At 56.1% G+C, this 20,308-nt stretch overlaps 1 protein-coding gene across 1 annotated transcript in view; it reads left to right on the forward strand.

Moving 5' to 3' along the window:
- The window catches only part of DOC2B (double C2 domain beta), a 34,128-nt gene that overhangs the window by 1,701 nt on the left and 12,119 nt on the right, over positions 1–20,308 (forward strand). The window contains exons 2-4 of the mRNA XM_059829192.1: positions 9,978–10,057; positions 16,586–16,660; positions 19,442–19,551. Of these exons, the coding sequence (XP_059685175.1) occupies positions 9,978–10,057; positions 16,586–16,660; positions 19,442–19,551 (265 nt within the window). The remainder of the gene's footprint in view (positions 1–9,977; positions 10,058–16,585; positions 16,661–19,441; positions 19,552–20,308) is intronic.

The raw sequence follows: 20,308 nt of genomic DNA on the forward strand, positions 1-20,308 counted from the left end.
GCAACGGGGCTTCAGGGCCAGAGGTGTGTGTGGGAGCCGAAGCGCTCAGGACCGTGGGGCGCAGTGCTTTCAGCGGGTGACTTGTGGGGAAATTGCCCAGGGTGATGCCTTCTGCATTAAGCCCCATCGGCGATGCTGGAAGTGGCTCGGCTCGGTGCCGGGGGCCGGCAGGTGTTTGCCTCGCCCCGGCTGGTGTTAGGAAGAGTGTTTCTTGCAGTGTAACAGGTGTCAGGCAAACTGCTGAGGCTGTTTTGCCAGATGTGGTGGGTTTTCTGCTGGCAAAGGCAGTGCCAGGAGCAGAGCGGGGAGGTGGCACTGCTGGCGTCACATCTCTGGGAACAGCACGGGATGGTCCCAGCACTTCTCAGGGCACTGGTTGGCATAAATGTGCAGGATGAGACTTGTCACTCCTCCATGTTTAGCAGCCAAGTCGCAAAGCCAGACGAGGGCTCGCTGGCCCCGTTTCCCAGGCGGGGAGCTGGGAGGGGATTCGTGCAGCCTGACTTCAGCCATCGGCTATGCTGGGGAGTGTCTTTCAGCTCCCCCACGTCCCTGGTGGGTGATTCAGGGCTGCTGCATTAGTCACCTGCACTAAATTTCCTCTGGGGAAGCTGTCTCCGCCTGTACGGCGTAACAGTGTTGGGGGTCAGGTGGTGTCAGTTCTCTCCATCGACACACAGGGTTCGGGGAGTTGACCGAGGTCTCTGGGGATGGTGGTGTCGGAGCCTGGGTGCAGTGCACACGAGTCGAGGGCTTGCTGGACAGGGGCGCATCTTGCCTTGCTTCCCAGAGATGCTCCCAGCACAGCCCCCAGAGAGGTGCAGGGAGAGGGTTTTGCCATGGCAGGATCCATCAGGAGGAGGAGAGGATGGCTGCTTCCTGTTTGTCCCACCTGCCTGTGGGTTTCCCTCCTCCAGCACTGAAGCGATGGTGCTGGTTGGCCGGGTGGGAGGACTAGAGCTGCCCCTGCCTGGAGAAATGCAGCATTTGTCTGGGTTTCCCCTACCCACGTTCCTGCCTGGCGTTACTTCTCCAGCCTGGTGTTTCTGGGTTTCCAGCAGCACCAACCTGATGGGTGATGGGGCTGTGCCTCAGTCACCGCAGCGGGGCAGGGTGGCATTGGGCAGGGGCTGGACCGGGGTCAGCCTCCCTGCCTGACCTCCAGCACCCCTGGCAGGGCTGCAGGGAGTGGTGCAGGGTAGGTCCTGCCTGCGCCCTGCTGCAGCTTGCCTGGGCTGGCTCCTTGCACCGCATTTCTTAATCCTTTGCAGGGTCGTGTTCCTGACCCCACCAACAATCCTGGGAGGTGCCTGCGGAGCCTGCAGGAGCTCCCCCACTCCAGACAGCCTCTCCTTAGGCTGTGGGCAACCCTGAGAGAAGCATCAGCGTCTGCTCCCATCCAAGCAGGGCGGCCTGACGCAGCGGTTTGGCATCCACAGGGAGCAGGGACGTGTGTGTGTGTGCACGCCTGCATTTGTGCTTTGGGAAACCAAGAATCCCAGGGCTACAGGAGGCAGGTGGGATCCCTCCAGAGATGGGAAGGGACCTGGCCGAGGGGCACTGGAGTGGGGACCCACTGCCACGGGCAGATGGCAGTGGTCACTGGGAGGCTGGTGCAGAGGCTGGGGTTGATGGCTCTGGGCCACGTGGGGCTGAGGCCAGTGGTTTGGGGCACTGCACTGCAGCCCTGCGGAGCCGGGAAGCACAGCGCTGGGGAGAGCTGTGGAGGTGCCAAGGAAAACACGCATGGTCCCCACAGGGCAGCTGTAAGCAGCCTGTTGAATGCAGCGAGTGGCAGGGAGCAAGCAGGGCCAGGGAGCTGACAGAGCAGATAATGAGCGTAGATGTTGTGGCTGGCCTTGGGAGCACTGGGAATCACACGGAGCCAGACTTTCGCATCAGATGTGCCAGCAGCGATGCTGTGAGGATTTGCAGGGTTGTGGTCGGCACCCTCTGCCATCCCAGGGCCTTTGAGAGACCCATGGGAGAGGGACTCATCACTGCCGTATGCCTCCTCTGTCCCCACTCTTCAGGGACACTCCAGGACCGGAGCCCAAGCTGTACAGAGCAGGATTCTTCTCGCAGCAGGTTTGTCCATGACAGAGCTGCTGAGGAGGGGGGAACGAGGCAGGAGAGGTGGGGAAACGCGTGTTTGGTACAAACCCTGCAGAAGGGTGGTTTGGTGCCCTTGGACCAGCGCTAGCATCTGCTGTGAGCTGAGAGCACCAGCAGGGATTTGGGGATGGGAAGGGAGGGGATTTGCTCCTACTCTTTGGTTCCCCTGGCTGGTGCCTGGTGACAGCAGCAGCGCCCTGTCCCCTGGGGTCCCCAGCCACCAGGGATGCTTCCCACCCAGTCGGGCGGCACGCTGCCAGGGGAACTTGGTTCATAAGGAAAATAAGGAAATGCCAGCTAGGTGGCAATGTGCCACCTGCGAGGAGCTGGGTCTCGCCTCCCATCTCCCCTGATGCCAAGCAAATCGCTGCCCCTGAGTGGCTGTGCTTTCCCCTCTGCAGCACCAGCGTGAATCTGTACCTGACAGATTTTTAAAGGTCCCTGAAATCTCTGCGCAAGCAGCACAGAGGTGGAAGTGTGGCCCCTCTGAGGGAGCACTGCCATGGCTGCTCTCGCCGGGAGACAGCACTGGACGGAGTGGCCATCCTTCTTCTGTAACATGCAAGCACGTTTCAAGCCCTTGAAGAAATGCTCCGTTCCCCTGAGCCGCTGCTTGACTTTGGAGTGAGGCTGTGGCCGGCGCTGGAATTTCCTCCCTCCTCTGTATGTGTTTGGCGCTGGGTTTTCGGGTTTTTCAGATGGGGAGGCAGCCCAAGAGCAGGGGCTTGCAGCGGGAGCTGGCGTTTCTGGAAGAGCTGCCCGCATCCTGTTCCTGCCAGTGCTCTGGGGATGTGTATATATGTACAAACCCAGCCAATTTTCTGGCATGCCCAGCTTTACTCATGGGAGGAGCAGGCTCGCGAGCTCCTGAGCTGCAACAGCATAAAAACAACTTCTCCAAACTACAGCTGAGAGGCCTGTCCTGGTGCATGGCTGCTTGTGATGCCTGCTGCAAGCAACGCCACAGAAGTTATTTAGGAAGCCTCTTATTTTGAGCAAAGAAGATAATTAGGCAGGCAAAGCTGTCATGCAGATATTAATTACTGGCTTCTTAAAGACATAAAGAAGAATGAGGGTCTTAAGGGGTGCAGGGTTTGCAAGTCACCTGGCAATTCTTTCGGCCAGACGCAGGAGAGACGACGAGGGAAAATGTGCGTTGAAACGATGAGGCTATTTACTTCTGAAATGCAGCTCCTTAGCATATGCTGCCACTGCTATTTATAACCTTTGAATCGTCTTTTCAATCCAGATAAGGCCAAAAGAAGTATTTTTTTACTCAGGAAACTAAACAAACCACCGCTGATTTCGGCAGAGCCTGGAGCATGGTTTTGCCAACTGTACCATGACCCGAGCTGCCTACGCCAAACAAACGGGTACAGGTACTGGGCAGTGTTGGACCTGAGGTTTAAGAGCATTGGGAAGCTTGTAGCCCTCCCAAGTGAGACACAGGGTGTTAACCAAGGTGGCTTTGGATTAGCTCCTGTCTGGTTTCTCGCAGGATACCCGGGTATCGGGAAGGCACTGGCGTGGGGGGAGCTCTTGCCCTCTCCTGCTGACTGCCCCATTGGTGGTCCGGGTGGAGACTGTGCATCGGGTGCTCCTGGTCTTCCGACGAGCCTTCGGTCCTTGGAGATGCTTGTTCCCAGGGGGTGGCCGTGGCCAGGGACACCCTGAAGTGCTGGAGGTAAATGTGAGGCACCCAGTGAGGCCAGCACGCGAGGGCGAGCAGGGTCTGTCCGGGCATCCTTCCTCCAACAGCCATGGAGGGAGCATATAGGCCGTGGCCTCCAGTGTCTCTGCTAATGAAGGAGCCGCGTGGCTGCTGGTTAACGCAGGGCCCTCCTTCTGCCTCCCTCCCTCCCTGCCCAGCAGCCTGCCCAGCCCTCCACCTTCCCGTGGTCCCGGCATGCAGAAGTGGAGGCGATGCCCGGCTGGAGGAGGGAGGCTCCCTGCCCCGCAGCAGCTCTGCCGCCCTCATCCCTTCACCGACACCCCTCCCTCCAACGTGCTCGAACCCAAGGGGTTCCCGGATCTTTCATCTTTGTATTTAACACTGAAGGCAATTTGGGGGTGGGGTGGGGTGTTAATTGCAATACTGTATTTCATTAAAGGGAGAGAGAGGGAGAGATTTGAAGGCCATCTCTAAATTGAAATTGCTGAAAGTCTAATTGCTGCTGACATCAGGGACCATTTAGTGCTGTAAAACATAATTGCATCTCTGAACTGTTCTGAGCAGATAAGTGTTCCTCTGAACACTCCTCCTGGAGAAGACAGAAGAGCTGATGAGCATCCGTCAACCAGCCTTGCGAAGAAGCAGCTCCCTGCTCCGGAGCTTGCCAGAGGCTGGCGCTGTGTCTCCGAAAGGAAGAACTATTAATTGCTGTAGATTTTAAATGAAAAACCCACAATGAGGCAGGGAGCAGTTGCATGAAAGAAGAGCTGTGTTCATTCCTCACTCCTGGTCCCATTAAATTCAACCACATCTGTGGAGCTCCCGAGGAAGAAAGGTCTCCTGCCTGTGTGCTGGATCCCGTCCCTGCTGGGTTTTTGTGTAGGGCTGGGAACATCCTTCCCTGCCTGCAGCAACAGAGCAGAGTCCTACTAAGCTGCCAGCTGACACCACGTGGTCCAGGTGCCGACGAGAACGTCTGTGTCCCAGTGTGGTGTGCTGCCCCTGGGACATGTCCCAAAACCTTCCACAGGACACCTTTTTCATGGAGTAGCTCATGGTGATGCTGACTTTCAGAAGTGTCCCGTTTCCACCTGCCATCGCCACCTTCCCCGACTGATGCTGAAACCTGCAGTGATGCCTGTGGCTGTAGGTTCATGCCAGAGGTCAGTTCTACCATCAGACCTGAGGCTTACAGCCGTCAGGCTCTGCAGGGCCTCGACTCAGCACCTTGCAGGATCCCTCCCTGACAAGCCGCACACTTTCTCCCCGCGGAGGCACATGAGTCGCAAACAGCAGCCCAAGGAGGTCTGTGCACGGACCGGGAGCGCTGCGGGTGCTGGGCAAGCTTGGCCCCGGCTGCGGGAGGCTGCTGGGACTGACGGTGCTGTTTTCCAGGGGTGTCCCTGGGGGCTTTCAGGGGCTCGCTCCCACGTGGGGCAGGGAGTCGGTCCGCGAGCTGCCCCGGTGCTCACTGCCCCGCCGTGTGCTGCTGGACCTGGACGATGCGCTGCCGGACCTGGGCGATGCGCTGCCACAGCCGGGGAGGCAGGAGGGGACAGCCACCCGCCAAAGCAATCTTCAGCAGCCCTGCTTGGAAATAGAAAGAAATAATTTCTGTTCCTCCTGAGGAGTCATTTACCGACATTTTACATGGGGCTGTAAGTGCACAGAATTACTTGCTGCCTTTCAGGACCTTTCGAATTATCTCCATTGCAGAGGAAAATTAAAGCAATGGAAGAATAGGGAGCTATCTTTTATAGTGCATTAAAAAATACTCAGTCTGAAGGTTACTGAACCTGTGCTTTCTGTAAGGGAGAGCTAATCCAGACAATCCCCAGCAGTCTTTTTACTGCTCCACTCTGAGCTCCCTGGCACAAAATCCATGAGCAGATTATCTTGGGAGCAGCAATGCTGATAAGCAGAGGGACTTAAGGTTTTTGGACTTCTTTTTAATTAGTTCTATAGTGGGGTTTTTGTGCACACCTCAATTTCTCCCAGCATAGAGCCTTGCTGGGCTTTCTAATGACAGTTGCGATGCGAAAGCTTCCCTGACTTTGGAAGGTAAGGAGCCCACTCAGTCATCGCTTCCTTTCTCTGCGGGCTTTGCTGAAGCTTGTGGGTCTGTTCTGCAGGCGTTGGTGCCTCTTCCATGTCTTGAGCATCTCTTGGGCTGAGAAACTCTTCACCCTGGGGTGTCCCAGGCCACCGAGGGGTGGATCTGCCACCCTGTGTGGGCCAGGCAAGGGCACGTAGTCTGCAAGGACAGGGGCTGGATAAGGGAGCAGAGCACAGATTTATCACTGCATTTTGCCTTTCATCCCGCAGGTATAAATAGAAGCTACTTCAGCCTCCCCGTCACCCTGGGCGCTGATGGGAAATGTCAGCAATAAACAATTTCTGCAGACTCCACCAACAAGGGCAGGAGCGGCGCTGTGCCAGGACACCGCGCTGCCCGCGGGCTCCAGGCGCCCTCGCCATATCCCACAGCTAAGCCCAGAGACGCATCTGCTGGTTATAGCGGCCTCCAATAATTTTGTGGCCCACTGAATTAATCAAAATGCCCAAAGGTCAGTGGGAGAAGAGGCCGCGTTCCTGTGCAAATCAGATTTATTTTCCTTTTTAGAGCCTGTGTTAAATGCCAGACCCTGGCTGGCGCCTTCCTATCAATCTCTCCCAATTCATGGAGAGGAAAGAGGGTCAGAACCTGCTAATGAGTTCAGCTCTCCTAATGGTTGTTTTATCATTGGAGCAGAATAATCGTAATAGTAATGATACATTCTGCCTGCTGTCTGGAAAGTGCAAAGCTGCCTTTGTAATGCCTGACAAAGACATTTATTTATATTTTTTTGTTTGCAGCCTGTGTGATTAGAGGGCAGTGTTCAGAATAGCCCAGTTGAGTTAAATACATCTAGTAACAGCGCTTCGAGTCTAATTGCTGCCCTTTTCTTTTTTAGGCACTCGCTCCCCTAATTAAGAGCTCAATTGAGTTGCATCTCAGCTGCGAGGACGGGTGGGAGGGGGAAAGCAATTAAAGAAGGGCAATTCGGGTGCTTTGCGGAGGGCTCTGTTCGGAGCCGGGTGCGTCCCTGGGTGGCTGCTGCAGCCCGGGGGCTTTGGGCCCGATCCTGCTGGCTGGAGATGGCGTGTCTCCTGGAGCCAGGGCTGGATGTGTTGCCGGTGGTTTTCAGGAGGGGTGAGAGCGGTGAGACCCGTGCCGGTGTTTCGGTGTTGGCGTGAGAGCAGTGAGACCCGTGCCGTTGTTGGCTTGCCTGCCTGCTGGCTTGGCATGGTCCCCCCTCAGGGAGCGCAGGGCTGGCTCTCCAGCTGGGCTGCAGTACGGTGGGGGTTTGCACGGAGCTGTTGTGGGCTGCAGGGTGACTCCCACCCCTGCATTCAGCTGGAGGTCTTCTGCCATCTCCTCAGGCCCCCGAGGAACCCGGGGGCCAGTCTGCCTGGAGCGGTCAGCTGGGACGTAGGCAGCTTGAGCGCCAGCCTTGTCTCTGCCTTCACCGCTCTGCTGGATCCGTCGCCCAGCAGCACATCCCCAGGAGGTAACGGAGCCAGCGTGGCTGCGACTGCGCCGCAGGCGCTCTGCTCCTGCGGGAGATGTGTCCTCAGCATCCACTGCTCCGCTGGGTCCTGGCTCTGGCTGCAGTGGTTGCCCTCGGCTCCATAGCGGCACCTTAGCTGCCAAACCCCAAGTTATCCTGATCCCTTTTGTCATCTCCATACGGCCGCGTTTTTAAGCAATTAGCACAACGTGTTCTGCTGTTTCCACATCCCTCTGCCGAAGGCAGACCCTTCCTTGGGAATTGAGACTCACCATCAATGAAAAAAATCCCTGGGTAGAGAAAAACCCCTCCAGGGCTGGAGGAGAGCTGGAGCCTGACAGCGCTCTGGGCAGGCACGCATCCCTGTCCGTGCCCTCCTGCCTGCTTGCAGCTCCGAGGTGAATGGGAATTACTCAAGGTTTGCTTACAGACCACCAGCACTGGGGAGCAGAACTTTAGTCCCCAACTGCAAAACAAGCGTCTGCTGCTGTGTAATGGTGATTTGGGGTTTTTCCCGTCTTGCTGGAGCGGGGCTCCTGCCTGCCTTCATCCCTGGGGCAGGTTATGGAGCCGAGAGAACAGGAGGCTTTGTCAGTAATTCCTGGCCAAAGTGTTTTCATGCCAAGTTTTTAATTTGTTTTATAAATTGCCAAATCCAGCAGGCTAAGTCGCGGGCCCCTTCTGTGATAAAAATAAAATAACAGCTTGATCCTGGGAGGGCTGAGCGGTGGGGCTGGCAGGAAGCGGCTGATTAAAGGGCAGGTGGAAATGATGAGGCTCCGAAACCGGAGGCTTCATCTTCCGCTCTCAAGTGAAAATGCATATTTGCTGAGTGTTGCTGACTTGGCTTTCGCCCGTGTGCCGCGGAGCCTCCCACTACACCCGCCCCGGCGCGGCGGGCTGCGCCGGCCCCCCAGGCTGGTGCTCTGACGCTGCCATAGGCGGCCGTGAGCTCCCCATTGCCGAGCACGGGCGGGGGGCAGCCAGCCACCAGCACGCTGGGGCACTGCTGCGTTTTCCTCCTCCATGTGAAGCGAGTTTGGCCGGTAATTGCTCTGGAAAAGCCCGTTTGGGCCAAACCCAGAGGTGACGCACAAGGTGTTGCAGGTTTGGCCTCACCCTGTGTCACTTCTATCTTCCCTGAGCCCTGGCAGGTAAAACCCCACTGATTTATGACTTACCTAAACCGATAGCTAATGTGCCATGAAATTACTCCAGAACGAGGGGGGGTACATTATTCTGCCAGAAATCTCTCTGAATATTTGCTCTGCTTTGAAGGCAAGGTATTTGCTCCAGAGCAATGATTTTTATTTGCGAGCAGGCAAACCTGTAGCTCAGTTGCGTTTGGGCTAGGAGATCGCTGTGAAACTGCAGCAGGAAGGTTTCAGTCCCCTAAATATCCACCACCTCCCGGGGCACCTTGCTGCAGAGGCGCTTTACACTGGAAAAAAGCACCTTATTTCCTGCCATAAAGTTCATCTAACTTACCTCCCAGGCAGCGAACCCTGCTTTGATACTAAGCAAAATTGTTCTGGTTTTTATTTGGGATTTTTTTTCCCTGCTCTGAACCTGTGTGCATGGCGGGAAGGTGCAGTTACCTTGGAAACAGCGGTGGGATGCTGCGCGGCGGCAGGGCAGCGCTCGGGCAGACCCCTTTCAGGAAGGTGGGCATGGGAAAGTGCGGGTTGCGGGGTCCAGAGCCGCCCTGGAAGTTCAAGGCTGGTGGCAGGCGAAGCTGTGCTGGAGGAGATGCTGCTCCGGGTCTGGGCTTTGGTGTGCGAATCGGGTCCGGGAGCCTTGGAGAAGGTTAAACCATGCTTTGGGGAAGCCTGTCTTTTTAAGGCTTTTCCTCTGCTTTGGATCAGCATGACATGCTCAGATTGTCCAAAGGGAAAGAATTTCTCAAATCCAGTGTATTTTTGCTGCTGAGCCTCTTCTGGTTTGTTCTGGTCTCCTGCCCCTTCTCTGTGTTCCTGTCTCAGGAGCTTCCCTGTTGCTGGTGTTCCTGGATTGTGGATGCCATAAAGCAACACTGTTCTGATTCAAAGCTGTTGGTGTTTTTCATTTTAACCATAAAAGTATTTCCATTCTCACTGGGTTTAATTTACAGTTTGCAGCCAAATTGGAGCTGGGAAGGGATCCCATTGGTGGCTCATTTATTTGAAGGTGTCAGTATACAAATACGCGTTCTGGGAATGCCAGCGGTGCTGGAGGGGAGGAGATGTGCCGACAGCAGGTCTCGGCTGTGTCCCAGCCATGCCCGGATCTTCCTGGAGAAGAGCCTTTAGCTCCTGGGGGACAGGAAGCTGCTGGCTGTGGTGGGGCTGCTGGTAGGCAGGGGTGACCCAAGTGAAAGCACACGGAGGCAAAGCCTCTGCGCTGGCCGCAGCGCCTGGGTGAGCCGCAGCCGTTCATCCCTCTCGCTCCTCTCCCAGGGCTGTGCCAGCCCTGCCGGCCAAGTGTGGGGATGGCCACCAGCCTCCCAGCATGAAGCCATGTTTCATAACAGCGCTCACAGGAGGATGCTTTATGTTTTATGACGTCTGCAGCCATTTCTCTAGCATCTTCACCCACTCCTTTTACGCTTAGGCAATGTTTGCTGGGTCCTGCGGGTTAATAACATCTTTTCTCTTCTGCAGCCACGCTGGGGACGCTGGATTTCAGCTTGCTCTATGATCAAGAAAACAACGCTCTCCACTGCACCATCAATAAAGCCAAGGTACGTCTCAGCGCCGGGCGTGTGAACAGCAAGGACCAAGTACACCTAGAGCCGGCCACCTCTGTCCTGTGTTCGGGGGCCAGCAGAGCCCTGCCAGAACCCTGAGGCCACCCGGGCACCGCGGCTGTGCCAAGCAAATGCAGCAGTGAGGGCAGCTCATGGGGACAGCCGGGTGTCCCCCCATCCCCTGGCTGCGGTGGGGGCTCTGGTGTCCCCAACTGCAGCCATCCCTTTGCCATCTCCGGTTTCATCCCAAAACCTAGTTGCTCTGCCCTCTCCTTCCCCTCTATCCCTGCCTTTCAGAGCATTTCCAGCGGAACGGAGATGACTGCTCATCCCCGTGACAAGATGGTTGCAGCTATTGATGCTTTTTAGAAAAGCACCCAACCCGATGTTGTTATTTACTTGACGCTGTGACCGGCTGTCAGTTTATAAATGGTTCTTCTAAATGCTGCTAATCACTGCCACAAAGTGCTCTGCCTCAGCGCCTTTGCCGTCTGTGTGATTGAAGCAATTAGGGGTTTTTTTACACATTTTGGAGCAGAAACAGATAACTGAGGTCCTGATTCTGCCTCCGGGCCCGTGGAAGGTGCTTCTGGGCGCTGCTCGGCATCTCTCTGCTTCACCCAGCACGAGGTCCAGAGCAGCAAGGGCTCTGGTCCCTGACAGTGGTGTGTTGGTGGAAGAAGACCTAAGTCCCTTTAGATTTTGGGAAGGGGTGGAGGGTTTTCACAGAAGCGGGAGAAACTGCAGGAGAACGAGCTGTGAGCTGACCCCCCAGAAGATTTGCCTTCATAGGATGCTCCTCTCCCCTCCAGCTGCAACTGGTTTATTTGCAGCTCCCAGCGCACCCCAGAGGCTGCTGCACTGGGGGCTGAGCTGGGTGCTGAGCCCGCACATCCCTGCCCCAGGGCTCTCCCTGTCTGAAATAGGACCTTGGGCACGAAAGCTTGTCTTGGGGATGAGCATGGAGGCATCTGCTCCAGCAGACCTGGAGCTGCTCCTGGCCGGGGGGCGAGTGCGGCACCCGTGGCTCCCTGGGCAGGGCTGCCGAGGCAGGGATGAGGCAACCAGCGGGTTTTGCTTCCCTGCCCGTCACCTGTGAATTCGCCGACAGCCTCTGGGTCAGGTTTCCCTTGGTGTGCTCGGGAGCCCTGCCAAGGAGGAGATTTCTAATTGGGTTTGCAGTGGGTGGAAGACAGGGAGGAAGGAGACCTGCAAGCACAAAGTGATCTAACAGCAGCGAGAGCAAAGGCAGGGCTGGTGACGGAGAGCCGTGGTTTGTGCTGTGCCCACCCGGCTGTACAGGAATAGCGGTTGCTGACCCCATCCCATGGGGCTGGGGGCACCACGTGGCGCCGGCATCGCCCCTGCTCGTGGGGTGGGCAGAGCCTCCTTTGCCACTCTGACATTCAAGTGTTCGATTCCTGTTCATTGCCATCCTGCTCTCATTCTCCCATTTTTCTCTTTTATTTACATTGCCATCTGCTCACTCTCATTTCATCTCTCGCCTGGGGAAAGCTGCCAAAACTTGACTACAAAAAGGTAAGGGCCAGGACCCCGGCTGCCGTCGGTGGGAGCCGGTGTTGGCTGCATAGATGTTAGAAGTAGTGCCGTGGAGGAGGCGGTGCGGCGGCTGGGGAGCACCAGGGCCACGTGCACAAGCCACAGCACGGTGCTGGGGCGTGCGTTGCCCTTGGACCCGGGCTGGGGCTGGCCTGGCCCGTGTCTTGGGTACGATGTCTCAGGCCCTCAAGGAAGGTGCCATCAGGATGTGTCCCACCTCCAGCAGCTCCTGGAGCCTCAGTCGGTGCCAGCAGCCTTTAAAACCTGGACTATTTCAGCCATGCACGAGGTGTTTTTCTTTCTCCCTCCCTCCAGACAACCCTCTCTCTCCCTTTTTATCTTCTTGTTTCTCTCTATTTCTTTTAATCTCCAGCACTTTTATACCTGCTGATGGCCCTCCTGAGGCCCGTTATCGGCTTCTGGGGAGCGGGAAGGGGGTTAGTGGGCTCTTGGAGGCCCTGGCAGCGGGTTAAATACAGTCAGTCGTGCTCCGCCACCAATTTTCTGCTCTGCAGCCACCAGCCACTCTAGTGTGCAGGGGATCGGGACAATCGCTCTGTGCTGGGGCACAGCGGTTTGCCCTGGTGCTGGGTGCCTGGGGACGTCTGAGGTGTTTCTTGGTGTACGTTCACAGCGGGATCTATGAGACATTGGGTGTTTCTAGACCCTCAGGTCAAGCCCTTATCCCTGGAATAGTGGATGACAGGAGGTTTGCTTTGTTGCGGAAGGTGCAGGTGTGGAAGCTGGTAGCCATGGGGCTATCCCCAGGCTGTCTGCTTACACCAGGAACAAGGCGCTTGGTGCCTCAGTTTCCCTAACAGCGCACAGATCTGCCCTGCCATGAGGCATTTTGTGCCAACAGATGGATATATGGAAGCTTGATTTTGGAAGGCACCGAGTGCCCAGCATCTCTGCCGGCTCTAGCCAGGGAAGCAAGGGTCTCAGTTTCTCCTGGAGATGAACGGATTGAATGCAGGGCTGCTGTTAGCCCACATCTGGATTGCAAGGCGAGCCCTGCCTCTGCAGGGCGAGGGAAGACCACAGCACACTCAAGGAGCATCCACTTCCAGCCTTAACCTGCTAGGACAATCCTACACTTCGGCGTTGCCTTCAGCAGATGCGATTGGGGTACAGTCTCAGCAGGTGGGGCAGCCACCGTGCCTCTCCCCACACCGTCTGCGCCGGCACCAGGTTGTCACCTCCACCATGCTGGTGTGAGCCCTGGCCAACTGCCGCGGTGTCGGGGCTCGCCGGCGCTGCACCGCGGGGCTGAAGCAGAGGCTGTCCTGGAGTATCGCAGCACTGGGGAGATAAGGACGGAGAAACCCCATCGTTCCCTGGCTGGAGCAGCGCTACGGTGGCGTGCCCAGCAGAAAGCTCAGGGCCCTGTGCAGGCAGGGGCGGGCAGGCAGCCAGCGGCTGCCTTGCACTAACGGCTTTCGGTCTTGGCAGCAGCCCTGCCCGTACCCTGCCTTTCACGCTTCAGGCATGGCTGAATTCAGGCACGTTGTGGCTCAGCTCGGATCGATGGGAGAATAAATCAGGGCAGTGTGGGAGCCTGTTTCTGGCATGCGGGAGCAGCCGTGTGGCAGGCTGGCAGGAGGGCTCTCCCCTTGCTGCCTGCTGCCATGCGTGAGCGCCGTGCGCTCTCCTGGGGTTACGTTCGTCCATACCATCACGTGTGGGAAACGGACAGGCTGCCCCCGGGCTGCGCTGGGCTTCACCCCCTCCTATAAAATGTGATAGACAACGATATGATTAACGTGCAGGCGCCAGGGTCTGTGCCCTGGCATGCCGTGCCATGGTTTGGGCGAGGATCTCATTTTCTGCTCAGTCCTGCAAAGCCCAAACTGCTGCATGGATTGAGATAGTAACCTGCTATAGGGGGAACTATAGGGGTGTGAGGCAGCGTGGACACTGTGGGGCTGTGTTATCCTGTAGCTCCGTTGGTGTCCTGCTTTCGGGAGGAAGATGCCCCGGGCGAGCCTCAGGTGGCTGTGCAGGCAGCGGTGCAGGCAGCTCCCTGGCCGCAGGCAGGCCACGGAGGGCAGATGCTGCCCATGTGAGCGTACCTGGGCGGCTCTCCCTGCGCTGCTGGCTGCAGCCGCAGCTAGAAAACACCCAGCACTTTCCACCCTGCCAAGCATTTGGATGTTCCCCCACTTCCAACCGAAGCTGAGTGCTGGAGGTCTGCACTGAGCATTACTTGCGGATTTACTCATAAATATTTATCACTGCAGGGAAATTCCCATCTCGAAGCTGTGTGTCCTCTGGGCTGTCAGGGTGGAAGCGCAGAGTTTGCCCCGTTTTGGAATGCGATGCCTTGGCCTGGGAAGAGGTATCCAGGCTGGTTTTTGGGCAGCGGGGAGCCTGCTCACTGGGCAGGCAGCTCGCCGTGGGGTGAATGATGGAACGAATCTGTCTCCTGTGGTTTCTGTATGCCTCTAGCATGGTGTTAATCGGCAGCCCGATTAGCCCGACTCGTAATTAAATCCTATTGATTAGCTAAATGTCACTGGCACGGAGAGCAGCTGGCAGTGGCTGGGATGCAGCGGAGCTGTTGGTCTCCATAGGATTACAGCAGGGATTTTGGGGTTGGGTAGAGGAAAGGAAAAGATGAAACTCTGTCTCAGCTCCATCGCCCATGCCGTGATGCACAGCACCATAAATTGGTCCCAGCAGGAGGACCAGTTGGATTTGGGGCTGTGCTGGCTGAAGCCAATGGGAGACTCTGCCCCTGTGAACAAGCCCTGTGGTCCTCCTCTTCCTCCTGGCTCTCTCGGAGCAGCTTCAGGATGGAGGTCTCTCCGCACAGGGGAAGCAACGGCGCTGGTCACCCTGTGGGTCCTTTGGAGGGCTGAGCTCCCAAGGGAGCACCTTTGCAGGGCAGAGCTATCAGGGCTGCTCTCACGTTAAATTCAGCCCTGTGCCAAACTCATATTGAGTGACATGGAAGGGAGGTAGACGTGACCTTAGGAGCCATTTTCCAGGCTCCTGTCACTCCATCTTCCACAGCACATCTATTAAAAAAGCCTTTAATAGCCTCCTCAGAAGGTAATTTAATTGAACTGAATTGATGGGTGAATTACAGAGCTGCCTGTCCTTCGCCATCCATTTTCATGGGAATTTGCTTGCTTGCTTTTGATTTCATTTGCTGCGCAGCATCGGGCAGTTGGGGCACTTCTGCTGTGGGAGGCTGGGGGGAGCCTTGGCTTTGCTCAGCTGTGAGCAGCCTGTGTGCCCAGCTGGTCGGATCCCCGCTGCAGCCTGGGGACCAGCCCAGCCCCTTGCTGCCCGTTCTGCCCGTGGAGCCGCAGCCGATAACCACCGCCTTCCTCCTGTCCTCCCTATCTGCTGCCTTCCTCTTTTGTTGGGCTAGGGACATCACCCGAGAGGCACTGCACTTAAAGCAGAGCCATTCAGCCTCCATTCACTGCTGATATTTTTATCCTTCTGGCTCTGCTTTAGAAGCAAAATCCTCTTTGCTGGGCACTGTTTGGTCTCCCTTGCCCTGGGGCAGCACGCTTGTCTCCAAAGCAGAGCCCTCACCAAGGTCAGGAGCAGCTCGGACTCCTGACCGAGCTGTGCAAAGCAGGGAGGGGTGGGACGGGGCCATCCCGAGGGGCTGCCTTGGTGCCGTGGGCTAAGCTGGGTGCGTTATTTCATACATGTAAAGTGTGGAAGCGATTTACCCCAGCGTTTCCCTCTTTGATTTGCCCCAACCCAGGCCTCGGTTATTACATTTTCATCACGCACAGCCTTTCCACCAGCAGCCTGTACGAATGTTTTCCTGCCAGGTGGATCCCTGGCAGCTGCACACACTCATTAATCCTGGGCACCGAATACTCTGCTCGTCACACAAAGGATGTGACAAGTCTTTAGCATCACCCAGCCTGCTTTCCATGCCCAGGTTGGAGCCAGGGTTGGACGGGTACCTCTGCAGAGAAACCCTCCTCTGATCCAGGCACAGGATTACCTTCAGACAGCCTAGGAATAACTCCTGCAGGGATCCCACAGCCAGGCTGGAAATAATCCAAGGGCTTTCATGGTGTAGCCATTAGCATTTCCACTTAGGACCGGTAAAAATTAGGCTCCCTTTTTCATGCTCCTGTGTTGCTTCCCCTCCCCGTGGAGTTTGTTTCCATGTGGTCTGTGGAGTTATGGCTTTGGGCTGGGTTTATGCATCACCCTTGGATAATTTCAGCCCGCTGGTTGTTTAGAAGAAGAGCAGGTCTGTCTCCTCCGTCTGCCCGAAGCAGGATCAACTCCAGAGCATCTCTATAACAAACATGACCCACATCCTTTAAGAGCTCTGAGGGTCTCATAGAAAATCCATCAGGAATGGCCACAGTGAGTGTTTCCTTGCGTTTGTGCTCCGGTACCCCCAGATTTCCCTGCAAACGCCGCGACAGTCGGCTGGCGACAGCCTCCCGCTGGCCTGAAAGCTGTTCTTCCTTCAGCTGTGCCTTAATAACGAAGAGTAGGTAGGTGCTATCACACCCTCTGGGAGCACTTAAAAGTAACACCACAACAGCAGAGGTGTATGTTTGCTCATAAGCAATTATTAAATGACAAAACCCTGTAATTTTAAGCCTTGAAAATCACTGCGCTGATTTACTTAACCCCCAAATTAATTGTGATCAGAGTGTCAGAGTCAGCTGCTGGAAGAGCGGAGAGGTGCTTTGCAGCCGATGCCAAGTGCAGGTGAGAAGCCTTCCCGCAGCTCCTCCTCGGCACAAGACGTTTGAACACTGAGTGTGCTCGGGTTTTGCTGCGCAGCTCAGATCCTGCACCGAACTGTACTCTCCTCCTTCCCCGATCCCAGGGAAGCTGTGCAATTACTCCATGGACCGATGCTATCCCGGGGAAATGGGCGTCGGTAGATGGGCTCAGTGAAGCCACCCTGCCTGCCCAGAATCTTGCCGTTGTCTTAACTCCTGCTTTTTGCTGTTTCCTTTCCAGGGCCTGAAACCAATGGACCATAACGGTTTGGCCGATCCATACGTCAAATTGCACTTGCTTCCCGGAGCCAGTAAGGTGAGATGCCTTTTTGCTTCTCCTTCCCTTCCTGGGGCTGCGCCTTTCCCTTTGAAATCGGACCCAGGAGGTTCCCCGGGGAGAAGCTCCTCATCCAGGGGCTCCTGGGTGCTCCTGCCTGGGTGCTCTCACTCAGGCGAGTAAGAGAGAGCCGTGGCAGGAGGTGAGAATTGGGGTTAAACCCAGCCTTGCAGGGGTAGCAAGTGCCTCTCTGATAAACCACTGCCTGGGAGCCGGGTGCCAGCCCTGACTCCTCGCCCTTGGGAGCAGGGGGTGCGGATGCTGCGCTCCAGAAGCCCCTGGGAAGCACCAAGTGAAACAATCTGGAGCTATAAACAAACCAGCTCCTTTTTTTTTTTTTTTTCCTTTTTCTTTTGCATTTAAAACCCCTCAGATCATAATAAAGCACAGTATAAATCGTAAGGGAAATATTTCCTTCTACTTAGGTTCAGCGCTTGCTGGAGAGAAGAGTAATTAAAGATATTGATGTGTAGTGAGAGCTTGGTGTAACTGATGGGGATGTTGAATTTAAATGCTAAATGTATGTGTTATGAATATTAATTGCACTCTTATTTTACACTAAAGGGAAGACCTTTGGGGGGGAGGTATATTTACGTGTTACGGTTCGGTTGAATTAATTCATAATGTTCAGGGCGGTAGAGGGAGTTTTTAACCACATTTCAAGTTCCGCTGGAAATAAGAGAGCCAGGAGCGCTTTCATCAGCGATATTATCTGTCATTTCCATGTTTTGCAAATGCATTGATTAGCATTTCTGCTGGAGGTGATGGAGACCAGAGAGGCGGGAGGGAAGCTCTGAGCCGAGGGTAGTGCAGGAGCTGCAGACTCTACAAGCCTGGAGCAGCCGTGGGGGGACCCTCTCCTTGCCCCCGCATCCCCCCGAGCCCCAGGATCAGGCCCCAGCAGGTCTGAGCAGGCAGTGGATGCCATCAGGGCATGTTCCCTGCTGTCCTTGTCACCCCCCCACCTCCCTCTCTGATACGTATCATGCTGCTCAGGCTGGAGCCTGGCGTGGTGGCCACAATATCGCTGAGGAAGGAGAAAAATAGGTGTGGGATGAAACCTGGTGTGACAAAGAGCCTTGTTTGAAGTAACTTTACAAAGTCAGGAAAGATTTAAGGCAAACAAGGTATTAAAGCAACGGCCATAAATGTGAGCACCTGTCTGCAGACTCACTGGGTTTGCATCGCTCTGCTGTTGCCCCTGGACATGCCTCCGGGCACGCAGGGATCGACGCAGCGAGGCTGGTGCTCCGGAGCAGCAGCGCTGGTTGCCCGTGCGCAGCCCGGCCGGCGGCTTCTCCTCCTCCGCTGCAAACCAACTCCCGCCTGCGTGATGTGGAAAGCGATTGGCGTTACAGGGCTTTAGGTGCTGCTGCTAATTGAGTCTGTGCCCCTGCATCCCGGTCGGCTCCTGGAGCATCGCGCCTTGCTCCGGGGGTATCCTCCTGCTAAACTGTTTGGCGTTTCACAGCTCCTCACCCAGCCTCCGTCGGTGCCAACCAGCCTCCACAGCCCTGCACGGGGCCTGGGTTTCTTTCAGAGGCAGAAATGGCTTTGGGAAGCTAAACGAAAACATAGCACAAAAGGCTTTCTCTGTCTCTGAGAGATCACACCCAGAGCAAGCAGCTGCTTTGCACAAAGCGTTTGGGAGTGAGACGCTGCACCGTCGTCCCTCCATGGCTCTGCTGCACCGGCAGCTCCTCCAGCCAGCGGCTGTGTCTAGTCAATCTGGAAGAGGTGGTGTGTTTGGGGTGGTTTTGGTGGGGAAAGGACATGCTGATAAGGTGACCCCCTCTTAGCTGCAAGCACAAGCTCTTCTCTTCACCCCGTGCTTCACGTCCTGCTCGCCTCTAGCTCAGGGCTGGTGAACCAAAGACGGGGAATGTAGCAGCTTCCCATAAAGACGCATGAGACAACTCTGAAACATTGATTTCCTGAGAGTTCCTTATGCCCAGCAGTGGCTGGGGCAGGGATTGAACTTTCTGACTTTACACCTAATTAGAGGGAAAATTGCTGCTCTGTCAGGCTGTCCCAGGCTGGGGGGGTTGATGGAGAAGCCCCATCTGAAGCCTGCAGCCCTTTGCTTCTGCTCTCCCTCTGTCCCCGGCAAAAGTGGGTGGCTCAGAGGGTAAGAAGATTGATGTCCCCTGACCTGGGGGTGTGGGTGTGTGCCAGGATGCCCCATCCATGCCGGGGACACAAGTGGCTACGACAGCCCCGCTGTCCCCAGCCTCCTGCTCTGCAGAGCTGTGGCGCTGGAAAGAGTTGCCAGTGCTAACAAAATGTGTATCAAGGAAGTTATTTTGAGTCAGGCAGGAATGGGAGCTGTGCTGGGAGCAGGAATGTCAATAAACAGCCAGAACAGCAAATTGGTATTTTTTTAATGAACCTGAAAAGACATTTTTTCCCTCTCTCTCTCTCTCGTGCTGCATAAATGAAATCCCCGTCCTCTCGCTGTGCTCTGCCAAGGTTCCATCTTGCTGGCTGTTTCCAGCATGCGGGATGCAGGGTTGGATTGCTTTGCAGATGAGCCAGTGAGTCGCCGTGTCTCTGCCCCTCTGCTTATCGCTGCGGTCGGGGTGGATTTGGGCCACCCCATCGAGGATCGGCTGGGTTATGGCTGGGGCAGAAGGGTGACAGCACCGATTGCCCCTTCATCCCCAAACTGTGCATCCTTTTCTAGCCCTCCCTGCCCATCAGTGCCGAAACGATCGCCAGAGGCCAGGTCCTGCTGACCACCATCTCCTTTGCTTTTTCCAGGCAAATAAGCTGAGAACCAAAACGCTGCGCAACACGCTGAACCCTACCTGGAATGAGACGCTCACCTACTACGGCATCACCGACGAGGACATGATCCGCAAGACCCTACGGTAGGGCCCCGGCGGGGGGTGAGCAGGGTGCTGAGCCTGGCGCTGGAGGGGGGACACGTGTCCCCTCCCATCCCTTCGGGCCACCCCAGGCATCCCTCCCCATCCCAGTGACGATTTCCTGGGGGAGGGTCCTAGGGACCGCCAGCTCCACAGGACAGTCCCGGCGATGGCTCACGGCAGAGCAGCGCAGAGTTATTACCCATCAAAACCTATAACTTGTGCGTCTGCCCTGCACGCGTCCATCACCCCCGCGGTGACCGACACTTGATTTACATGGAGCCTCGGCTGGAGTAGCCGGTGAGGAGCGTGGTCCTGCTTTGTCATTAACTTCATAACTCACTCGCTGGGCTTCTGCCTGCAGACGTGCTGTTATTTCGTTTTAACCTCTCCGTGCCCAGCTCTCACAGGCACATGTTGCGGCTTTGCGGTGAGCATCTTGCTGAGAAAATCTCCCTGGGAAAGCTCTGGGCCCCTTTCAAGGCTGATTTTTTTCTTTTTGAAAGAAAGCTGGAGGCATCCGTGGATTATTGTCAAACTAAATGAAGTGCGTTTGTATGTATTTATTCTATTGTCTCGGTTTGGTTCAGTGTCTGCGCATTCAGCATCTCCTGGTGGCATCTCCCAGGGGCTGGGGGACATTGTGTGGGGCTGGGGGTGGCAGGAGCAGCGTGGCGGGGCTGTGCGGGCTTGGAAGTGCTGCTTTGCGGGGTCAAACCTCTGCGAATGCAAAGGTTTTCATGTCTCGGCCACCGTCCCA

Source organism: Gavia stellata, chromosome 25 (genome assembly GCF_030936135.1).
Source record: "Gavia stellata isolate bGavSte3 chromosome 25, bGavSte3.hap2, whole genome shotgun sequence".
Lineage (NCBI taxonomy): Eukaryota > Metazoa > Chordata > Aves > Gaviiformes > Gaviidae > Gavia > Gavia stellata.